At 46.9% G+C, this 11,604-nt stretch overlaps 1 protein-coding gene across 2 annotated transcripts; it reads right to left on the minus strand.

Annotated features, from left to right (window-relative positions):
- Positions 1-1,460: 1,460 nt before the first annotated feature.
- On the minus strand, positions 1,461-10,486 carry LOC140460387 (uncharacterized). Of its 2 annotated transcripts, XM_072554906.1 has the most exons (3): positions 10,386-10,486; positions 4,953-5,107; positions 1,461-2,768 (listed from the first exon to the last, which is right to left on the minus strand). In XM_072554906.1, the coding sequence occupies exon 3, from the start codon at positions 2,425-2,427 to the stop codon at positions 1,531-1,533; it is 897 nt and encodes a 298-aa protein (XP_072411007.1). In that variant the 5' UTR covers positions 2,428-2,768; positions 4,953-5,107; positions 10,386-10,486; the 3' UTR covers positions 1,461-1,530. The 2 variants fall into 2 exon arrangements, with proteins under 2 accessions (XP_072411007.1, XP_072411008.1); XM_072554907.1 differs by lacking the exon at positions 4,953-5,107 and having other exon boundaries at positions 10,386-10,461.
- Between the last annotated feature and the right edge of the window lie 1,118 nt (positions 10,487-11,604).

Genomic DNA, 11,604 nt, shown 5'->3' on the forward strand with positions numbered 1-11,604 from the left:
CAGCAGGTCAGGCATCACCCGAGGAGCAGGAGGATCGATGTTTCAGTCATAAGGTCACCCAGATGAATATCTCACTAAATCATGCTGAATAAAATCTGATCTCATTCGTCAACTCTGATGCAGAGGTGCTGGGGGTGGACAGGTCAGAAGTCACACAACACCAGGTCACAATCCCAATAGATTGATTTGAACTCATGAGCTTTCGAAGCACTGTTCCTTCATCAGGTGAAGTGATGAAGGAGCAGCACTGATGAAGGAGCAATGTTCCCAAAGCTTGGGATTTCAAATAAACCTGTTGGACTGTAACCTGGGGTTGTGTGACTTCTGACTTCTTCAACTGCGCATTCATGTTGAACTTGATGGGATACTTTATCCAACTCGGTGTAGTTAAATCATATTGCTTGGAGGGGTTCATTTGAAACCTTCCCGGAGGTGAATTCAACAAGATTGAACAATTCAAAGTTACTCAATTCTAAACTTACATCAAGACCGGTAGTCATAGAGAGGTACAGCACGGAAACAGATCCTTCAGTCCAACTCGTCTACGCTGACCAGATATTCTAAATTAATCTAGTCCCATTTGCCAGCACTTGGCCCAAATCCCTCTAACTCTTTCGATTCATGTCCCCAACCAAATGTCTTTTAAATTCTGTAATTCTACCAGCCTCCTCCACTTCCTCTGGCAGCTTATTCCATACACGCACCACACTCTGCATGAAAAGTTTTCCCTTTAGGTCCCTTTTAAATCTTTCCCCTCTCACTCTAAACCTATGCCCTCTCGTTCTAACAACCTCCTGATAAATCATTTCTGATGGAGATGTCAATGTTTCGGGTAGAACCCTTCTTCAGTCCTGAGGGATAATACCTGAAATGCTGACTTCTCCACCTCCTGGTGCTACCTGCCTTGTTGTGCCCAGCCTCCTGTTTGTCTATTTTAGATTCCAGCATCTGAAGTTTGTTTATTTTGTCTCTAACAAATGGTGGAGCAGATTCGATGGGTCAAAATAGCCTAACTTCTGCTCCAATGGTCTTGTGGTCTTTGGATTGTGCGGGTCCTGGGATCAATGAGCAGCAGCGCCCACTGGAAGCAATGTTCACAGAATTATAGAATCCCTGCAGTGTGGAAACAGGCCCTTCTGCCCAACAAGTTCACAGTGACCCTTTGAAGAGTAACTCACCCAGACACATTCTCCTACCCTATCACTCTACACTTACCCCTAACTAATGCACCACACCTGTACACTATGGGACTATTTAGCTTGGCCAATTCGCCCAAATATGCGCATGTTTGGACTTTGGGAAGATACTGGAGCACGCGGAGGAAACGCACACAGACACTGGTGATCGGGGATAGTGCAAACTCTCCACAGACAGTCACCCTGAGGATGAAATCTGCGTCCCTGGTGTTATGAGGCAGCAGTGCTAACCAATGAGCCACCACCACTCCCAAACCCCCCCCCCTCCCCCAGTAGAAAACAAAAAAGCCTATCAGCTCTCCCACTGCACCCACTGTCAGAAAGGGCAGGAGGTTCAGTCCTGGGGGTGACCCTCAGCAGTGTTACCGGCAGAATCTGATTGTTGGGAGCACTGGTGCCTCCGCTGGTGCTTGTTCAAGCTGCAGGACATTGTGAACCTCTGCCCACATTCGGGGCAGGCAAACGGCCTCTCCCCAGTGTGGACCCGCTGGTGCGTCAGTAGAGTGGAGGAGACAGCAAAGCCCTTCCCGCACTCGAGGCAGGTGAATGGCCTCTCCCCAGTGTGGACCCACCGATGTGTCAGCAGGTGGGAGACCTGGGTAAAGCCCTTCCCGCACTCAGAGCAGCTGAAGGGCCTTTCCCCAGTGTGGACCCGCCGGTGCTTCAGCAGGTCGGAAGAGCGTGTAAAGCACTTCCCGCAGACAGAGCAGGCGAATGGCCTGTCGCCGGTGTGGACCCGCCGGTGGATCAGCAGGTCAGAAGAATTGCTGAAGGCCTTCCCACATTTGGGGCAGGGGAAAGGCTTCTCACCGGTGTGGACCCGCCGGTGAATCACGAGGTGGGAGGAGCGAGTGAACACCTTCCCACAATCTGGGCAACGGAAGGGCCTCTCCCCTGTGTGCACCCGCTGGTGCCTCATCAGGGCAGAGGAATCGCTGAAGGCCTTCCCGCACTTGAGGCAGCTGAAGGGCCTCTCCCCTGTGTGAACCCGCAAGTGCCTCAGCCGGGCGGAGGAATCGCTGAAGCTCTTTCTGCACTCAGGGCAGCTGAAGGGCCTCTCCCCTGTGTGCACCCGTCGGTGCCTCAGAAGGGCAGCGGAATCACTGAACGCCTTCCCGCACTCAGGACAGGAGAATGGCTTCTCCCTGGTGTGACTGCGCCGATGTGTCTCCAGGGCAGACGGGACACGGAAGCCTTTCCCGCAGTCGCCACACTTCCATGGTTTCTCCATGGCCGAAGCTACAGTTGCATACAAACGCGTGTATGTCCCCTCCCTGCCTTGAATTCCTCTATCCAGCCAGATAACTGATTCAGGCTCCACACTCAGTGCGTTGCTGCAACAGTAGGGTCTCTCTTCCAGTCCCACTGATGCTGAAAACGTACTGAAACAGGAACCAATTGGATCATAGTTGAAAATTGTTGCAGTCCCGATGGATTGAGTGGCTCACAAATGCTGGAGAATCAGAGTCAAAAACTATGGGTCAGGCAGCATCTGAGGAGCAGGAGAGTCAATGGTTCAGGCATAAGCCCTTCATGTGTTGATTTTGAAACTTCATCTTCAGATCAAATACTCTGAAAAGAGATTACAAAAGTCATCACTGTCAGTCCAGGGTAGAAATTCAGAACTAGCAATTCTACTTTCGCAGAACATTCTTTTCTTTTGTTATTCCACAAAACTGAAAGCACCATCCCACTCTCTCTCTCTCTCTCTCTGTTCTCACTCCATTCTAATTCTCCTGAAAGTGCTGATTCAGGATCTGACAGGGACAGAAGAGCAAAACAGTCACAACTGACATCTCTCTGAATTTTGGATACCTCCACCTGAAACTTAATATCTTCCACGACATTGGGATACTGTTGAGAGTGAGTATGTCTGATTTTGGGAAGCAAAAATATAGTGTGTACATTCAGGATGAACTGCAATTCAGCTTCTTGACAAACAACCAAACGCAAAATGGTTAACGTGCCCCCACGGGGGTGGGGGAGTTTTGGAATGAGACATCAAGGCAATGATACGAGAGAGAAACTGAACAGACTGAAGTGGCAAACCAGAGTCATCTAGATATATAGCACAGACAAAGGCCCTTTGGTCCAACTAGTCTATGCTGACCAGATATCCTCACCGAATCTCGGTCTCATTTGCCAGCGTTTGGCCCATATCCTTCTAAACCCTTCCTATTCATATACACATCCAGATGCCTTTAAATATATTAGGATTATGCCAGCATCCACTACTTCCTCTGGCAGCTCTTTCCTTACATGCACCATCTTCTGCATGAATTGCCCTTTAGGCCCCTTTTAAATCTCTTCACCCCCCCCCCCCAAATCTATTATTCTTTAGTTCTGGATTTCCAGAGAAGTGACCTTGTCTATTTACCCTATCCATGCCTCTCTTGATTTTATAAACAATGGAAGGATCAACGGCTCAGGGCGGGGATGGGGTGGGGGGGCGGGGGGGGGGAAGGGAGGGAGGGGGAGGAAGCCGAATGTGCTGGAGCCAATGCGGAAGAAGAGGACACAAAACCTTGAAGTTGAAATGAGGAACACTGCATGTGCTGTACTTGTACCTGTTGCATTTATTTGTGGGAATCAAATGCATTTTAAAAATAAAAACAAACAAGATATCTACATCTCCCCTTTCCCAATCTGCCAATGCTGTTCTGGACACAGAGTGAGAGAATTGGGAGCAGGAGTTGGCCATTTGGTCTTTTGAGCCTGCACCAGCATTGAACAGATCTTAACTGGATATGAATATACCTACAGCCAGGTGGATAGACTGGGATTTCTTTCAGTGGAGCAGAGGAGATTGAGAGGTGAGGTTATAGAGGATTATAAAATCATGAGGGGTACAGATGAGGTGAACGGCAGGTCTCCTTTTACTAGGGTGGGGCTTTCAAGATAAGGGAGCAAATTTTGAAGGTGAGAGGAGAAAGATTTAAAAAAAAAGACATGAAGAGCTCCATTTTTTTCACACAGAGAGTGGTTTGTGCGTGGAATGGGTGTCCAGAGGAAATGGTGGATGCAGGTACAGTTACAATGTTTAATAGACATTTGGATAAGCACATGAATAGGAAAGGTTCAGAGGGATATGGGCCAATCACGGGCAAATGGGACTAGTTGGGTTTGAAAACATAGTCAGCATAGACTAGTTGGACTGAAGGGTCTATTTCTGTGCTGTATGACCCTGTAGGTGTTCTGTACTGGTCTTAAAACCATTTTCTTGGAAATCCAAGATGGCGGTGGTTTGAGTGGTCTGCCACCCCCCCCCCCCACCTCATTAACCATCTGTAAGAGAAAAAAAATTGCTAATAGAAATTTACTGAACATCTGGAGCTGCTATAATTGTGGTTTGACAGCTTTAAGACCATAAGGAAAGCAAATGAAGGAAAGGAGCCGACAGGGGTGCAGCAGGCAGGGCATTCTCCTACTGCATCAGGGGTGCCTGGAGCCAATGCTCAAACTCCCAGGGCCGTCCCTTTGGATTTAATGGAGCAGCAGCAGTTACTCTCGGAGATGGCAAACTCTGAGATAAGATTGAAGCAGCAGTGGAACCACTATCTACCACGCTGGAAAAGCATAAACAGAAAATTCAAATGTTGGATCGAAGAGAATAGGCAGTGGAGGAGAGGACCGTGGCATCGGAGACCGTGGCAGAGGTCTCAGGAGGAAGGATCCAAACGCTGGAAGACCAGGTTCGGGTCCTTCAGGAGCAAGGGGACGACGACCTGGAAAACAAAAGTAGAAGAAAAATCTTACAGCTCGTGGGTCTTCCGGAATGCAAGGAAGGTGAAGACCTCGTTGGATTCCTGGGGCTGGAGTCGGAGTCGGGTCTGTTGAGTGTGGGGCGGGCCCACTTGATCGAAATGCGGTCAGGGCCGGACCCGCGCCCCCGCACGGTCCGAGTGCAACTCCTGCATTATAAAGAAAAACAGTTCGTGATTGAAACAGCAAGAAGACTGGTAAGAGATCCAGAGGCCTTAATGCACAAAGGCTCAAGAATAATGTGTTTTCAGGACTTCTAGGGAGCCTGGATTAAGAACAGAAGAGCATTTGATGAAGTGAAGAGAAAATTAAGGGATCTGAACATTCAATATTACTTGAGGTACCTGGCCGTGTTGCATTTCTCTCATGGAGGGACGGTATATAATTTTGATTCAACAGAAAAGGCGAAGGGCTTTGTGAATTCACTGAATTAAAGGACTCAGGTCGGGGTGAAGGCGGGACATCATTACAGACAATGCTACTTTTTGCCCCTTTTTGTTGTGGTTATCGGCTTTATATGTACTGCCTTCATGTAAAACTGGAATTATTTAGTAAAACGGTCGGTTAGGTATTGTCTGAGGCCTTTTTTTCACTGCTGTCCTTTTGTTTTTGGATTGGGGTGGCGATATCTGTGGTTAAGATGTATGGAGAAGGGGTGTGGGGAGATGGGCAACCATTGTTAACTCTCAGAATGTAAATAACATGCTTTTTTCAATCTGTGAATTGCCTGGCGCTTGGGGCACAGCCTCAGCGGGAAGGAGCCGGGATGGTGGCAAGGGTGGGGTGGGGGGGGGGTGAGTTCTCTACATAATTGGGGTTATTTGAGTGTTTACTTAAGTTATATGTGGTTGTTAGATTTTTATTTCTAGTAGTTTTTTAATAGGAGTAGTTTTTAGACTTTATCCAGTTAATGTCTTTGCCGCTCACCACACCTCAGATAAGCTTCCTCCTCTTGGGTAACCACGGGCTGCCCTGGATGACCATGGCTACTGATTCATTCAGGTGGTGCACCTAGAATGTAAAAGGGAGCCATTCCCCCATTAAAAAGATGCTGTTAATCCTTAGAAAGGGAAGGGTGGACATCACCCTGCTGCAAGAGACACATTTAAATGATAAGGAACATCTAAAACTGCAGCGGGGGCGGGGGGGGGGGGGGGGGGGGGGGGGGTTATGATCGGGTATTCTTCTCCTCCTTTAGCTCCAAGTGTAGAGGAGTGGCTATACTGGTAAGAATGAACCTCCCTGTCCAGGTAATTGAGCAAATTAAGGATGAACATGGATGGTCTATCATTCTTACAGCTCTAACACATGGAGAAGAGTATGGCATCCTGAATGTATATCGTCCCCCGGTGCACCCTCTTAAATTTCTAATTGATGCAGTTGCTAAATTAGTAAGTCTAGGGTGCGCCGCATGGTCATTGGAGAAGATTTTAATCGCCTAATAGATCCCGAGGTAGACAGGGTGCCAAGGGGCCAGGCAGATACACCTACACAACCTAAGCAGTTGGTGGACATGTGCGAGGAGTTGGGATTAGTGGATGTGTGGAGACATCTCCACCCTAATGGAAGAGACTTTACTTTCTCTTCCGACCCACACAAGTACCACATGGGAACTGACACTTTTTAATGCCATTGGATTGCTTGAACAGAACATTGGCTTGTGAAATTGGCAATATAGGTGTCTCGGACCATGTGCCAGTGTATTTAGATGGTAAAGTCAAGGGTGGTGGAATGGATGCACAGCACTGGTGCATGGACCCATTCCTGTTAAGGGGTAGCAAATCCGTTGAGTACAGCAGAAGAGAGTTCAAGGCCTTCTGGGATATCAACCCAGGTACGGCCAGTAATCCAGCAATACTGTGGGAGGCCACTAAGGCATATTTATGAGGCCTGATTATTTCGTATTCCAACAAATGGAAGGAGGCAGAGGGAGGAGCAAAATCAGATGCTGGAGACCCGGCTGCAGATAGCTGTGGAAGCATATTATAATAGGCCTTCTCTGGTCAAGCTGCAGCTCTCTGGACTGCTCTCGACTCATTGCACACACAGGTGGCAAAAAAAGGGTCTCCTTTGCTGAACAAAGATTGTTTGAATCTGGAGATAAGCCAAGTCGATATCTGGCTAGAAAGAAAAATGCTTCCCAATCTTTTATGTCTGTTAGAGAGAAGGCTGGCACAGTTACCAGTGAGTTGAAGAAGATCAATGTTAGATTTATGGAATACTTTGCACAGTAATATCGGTCAGAGGGAGACGAACACGGTGCAGCGAGGATGCAGTCCTTTTTTGAGGACCTGCACCTCCCCAGTATAAAGGCAGAACAGGTTTCCCTGTTGAATGGGCCTATTACGATACAGGAGGTGCAGGAAGCAATAAAGCATCCCACTGGGGTCAGATAGATTCCCAAGTGAATTCTATAAGGAATTCATAAATGTGTTCGTGGAGCCGCCTCTGGGGATGTATTGCTGTTCATATACACAGGATTGTCTTCTGCACTCTCTTAAGGAGGCTAATATCTCCCTCATTTTAAACGAGGGGAAAGAGCCTGAAGAATGTGCTTCACACAGACCCTGTTGAATTTAAATTTTAAAATTGTTACCAAGATGCTGGCCCTGAGGTTGGAAAATGTGTTGCGCTAAATTATGAAAGATGAATAGACGGGTTTTGTCAAGGGCTGTAGCTCCTCCAACAATATCAGGAGGGTACTGACCATAGTGCAGGTATGCCAGCAAAGATTGATCCCGGGTTCAGTGTCTCCCTAGACGCAGAAAAGGCGTTTGACCAGATAGAATGGCCGTACCTATTTGGGATCCTACAGCGTTTTGGTTTGGGGGGATCCTTTGGTCGATGGGTGGTGGAGTTGCATAATGGTCCTAAGGCAAACATCATCACAAACTGCACTAAGTCAGATTACTTTAATACTGGGAGAGGTAGTCGACAGGGGTGTCCTCTTTCACCACTGCTACTTACCTTGGCAATTGAGCCATTAGCTGGGGCTGTCAGGAGAGATCCTGAAATAGTGGGGCCAGGGGTGTGAATGGGCGGGAATAAGATCACCCTATAAGGTGATGACATCCACTTCTCCTTGGCCAATCCGGAGGAGTCCGTTCCTCGATTGATTCAAACAATTAATGTATCTGGAGTTTTTCGGGCTGCGGGATCAACTTTACAAAATCGGAAGCCGTGCCAGTGGGGGGTATTAATGGAGGTGCCTGATCTGAAGGATGGAATGAAGTTCCTGTTTAGACGGTCGTCAAAAGGGTTTTTGTATTTGGGAATTTTTATTACCCCTGCCTTCCACCAGCTGTATAAAGCTAACTATGTACAATTACTGGAGTGGATAAAATGGTAGGGGGGGGGGGGGAGGGGAGGGGGGGGGTCGGTGGTGGTCGTGGACCTTCTAGACTTGGAGATATCAAATAAGTGCTTTGTTAACAAATGTGGGTGACAGGGCACGGGGGGGGGGGGTTCAGGGTCGATTTGGCTTGACATTGAAGCTTTGCAGTCCCCTAGTTAATCTATTATTCATGGATAAGATGAAATCCATGACCGAGCAGTGTAAGAGTCCAATCATTTTAAATACGGTGAAAGCCTGGAAGATAATGAGGCAAGACAAGGGCAATTGGCTGAAGACCTCGCCATTTACCCCATTGGCGGGAGCCCAAGGATTTCAATCTGGGGCAATGAACTCTGGCTTTAAGTCATGGGAGAATAAGGGAATCTTCTGTCTGGGAAACTTATTTGAGGCGGAGATCTTGATGTTATTTAGCCAGCTAAGTCAGAATTATGGATTGTCTAATAGGAACGTTTTCCGGTACTTTCAGGTAAGGGATTATATACAGAGGAAGACCACGCTCCTGGCTCAGCTTTACAGGCCACATGTGGAGAAAAGAGTGCTCCGGTGTACGGGTGCTCTTTCAGTTAGTATTTTGCATCACTTACAGAAGGGATGTGCCTTAGGGATGTGGACGGACTCTGTAGGACATGGAATCGGGAGCTAGGAGAGGATATTTAATTGGAAGTATGGGAATATATATGGGAAAATGTGAGGAAAATTTCAATATGTAACAAAGCAGAGGTCATGCAATTGAAGATTTTACACAGGGCTCATTTGGCGCAAGAGAGGCGAGCGAAGTTCAAGAGAGGAGCGTCACCAGGGGGTCCCAAATGTAAAATTAGTATAGGCATTCTCCCACACTTTTGTAAGATCCAGAGATACTGGAGTGCTTGGTAAGAACATCCTGAGGATTGAAGTTCTTTTGCTCTCTCTGGGGGAACACGGGAAGAGACTGTGTAACCTTCTTACCCACTGTGCCAGGAAGCACATTTTAATGAATTGGCCATTGGAAATGCCCCCAGTTCTTATGGGGTGGCGTATGCTGGTGATGGAGCATCTCCCCCAAGACTACCTCACAAATATGGTGCACCACAAAACGGAATAATTTTACAAGACATGGCGGCCCTTTCTAAATTATATTGATGCAGACTTTCCAGCAATATTAATTAGGGGTGTGGTACAGCCATGGGAATCAGTCTGGGCACCCGTGGGGCCCTGGGAGGGGGAGATTGGGGGAAAAGAATATTGGGAAAATGACTGGTGCTTACAGGATTGGGAGCCTCAGTGGAGGTGTGGTGAGTGAAATAGAATAAAGTAATGTGATATAATCTAATTTAAGTTAATGTGCATTCAGTTTACTTTAATTTTTATTTAATTTGATTATAGTTTAGCTTAAGCTCAGCAGATATGATTGTTCTGGTAGGGGAGTAGTTAGTTCATTATTAATAGCATTGTGATATGACATTGTTGTATTGCCTCTATCTTTCTGTACTTTGGTTTAGTTCTTTTCTGTGTCTAGATGTTTTGTAAAGGATTTGAAAAAGTTTACAATAAAATATTTTTTAAAAACCTTGCCTTCCCCCATAACTATTTTTGACATTTAAAAGTCAGATGAACTCAGCAGGAGGACATTTCTGAACTCAATTTCTCTTGCTAATATACCATTTGCCTTGGTCATTGCTTGCTGCACCTATGTGACAACTGGCATTGACTGAAGTAGAAAGCCTGAGTAGAAAGCAGCTGAGGCACCTTTGTACATCCACACATCATTCCTGATGAAGTGCTTGTGTCCAAAATGTTGACTCTCCTGCACCTCGGATGGTGCCTGACCTGCTGTGCTTTGTCAGGACCACACTTTTCAACTCTGAGCCCCAGCATCTGCAGTCCTCACTTGCTCCACATCCCAATATATCACCATTTGAACAATGCATCTCCTTTCTGCTTTTATTTCACAGGACAGGCTACAACTGCACACTGTGTTACTGCATTTGCCACGTGTTTGCTAATTAAGACACAGACATGAACCAACTTTGCTGAAAGTCGAGTTGAACACGAGAATGGAAAAGGGGGTGAGAAAAATGTGTTGTACTCACAGATGTTGGATAGAGGAAAGAAGTTGCAGTTGGGGTAAGGCTCAATCTTCATTCAGAGATAGAGGAGCAGCATCGACACCAACACAAACTCATGATCCAACTTCCGCATTCAGACAATGGGGGCAGGCTCCTTCCGGTCCTCCAGCACTTTCCATTGGCCCATCAAAACAATGTCGCGCGTCGTTCCCGCTGACAGCAAAGAGCATGCGTAGTATTCTGCTGACACCGAGAAGCATGCGCAGTGCTTGCTGACACCGAGAAGCATGCGCAGTATGCCAAGTGGAGTTGCCGGTGTAACTGATAAATTTTCAGTGTCCAAATGCCAGTCAGAAAAAAGAAACGTTAGAGCCACAATCTGTTTTGTTTCCCTGGAGCTCAACACTTTATTCCTTTTTCATTTTGTCTGGCTGCTCAACATTTGTATGTCTTTTCCCCAGAGTAGAGGAAGTCCAAAACTAGAGAGGCATACGTATAAGGTGAGAGGGGAAAGGTTCAAAAGGGACCGAAGAGCGTGGTATAGGTATGGAATGAGCTACCAGAGGCAGTGGTCAAGGCTGGTACAATTCCAACATTTAAAAGGCATTTGGATGGGTATATGAATAGGAAGAGTTGAGAGGTATATGGGCCAAATGGTGGCAAATGGATCACTAGATTAATTTAGGATATATGGTCGGCGTGGACCGAAAGGTTTCTTTCCGTGCTGTGCAACTCTATGGCTCTATTTCTACACAATTTAAACCAATTTCATAAGACTAGGATTCGGCCCTTGCACCCTTCCAGCCTGTCCTCAACTGTGGCATAACTACACAGATTTTTATGGAAATTTCTGAAAGATGGCTGCAGCTTTTTTTTCAACAATTGAATATGCTTTCAGACTTTACCGATGTTTCTGAGTACATCGCTTTAGCTATTCTCAATGTTAAAGATCAGCTATTTCTCGAATCAACCCCTCCTGTCTCCCAGGTAGAGTCATTACCATCCATTCTCTCTCTATGCTTAGAGGTCTCGAGGCAGGAGAAAGGATGGGGTTGGGGGTGCGGGGTCAGAGATTGGACAGTAGGCAGAGGCTTGGAGGGAAAAACAAAAAGAAAATGGACACGGGGACAGACCATCGGGGATAGAGAAAGCCTGGAGGTGCACAGGTTGGGGGGTAGAGGGATTGGCAGAGAGAGAGAATAGGGGGCTGCAGAATGTGAAGCGAGAGGAATTGGGGGTTGCA

This window comes from Chiloscyllium punctatum, chromosome 36 (assembly GCF_047496795.1).
Source record: "Chiloscyllium punctatum isolate Juve2018m chromosome 36, sChiPun1.3, whole genome shotgun sequence".
Classification (NCBI taxonomy): Eukaryota; Metazoa; Chordata; class Chondrichthyes; order Orectolobiformes; family Hemiscylliidae; genus Chiloscyllium; species Chiloscyllium punctatum.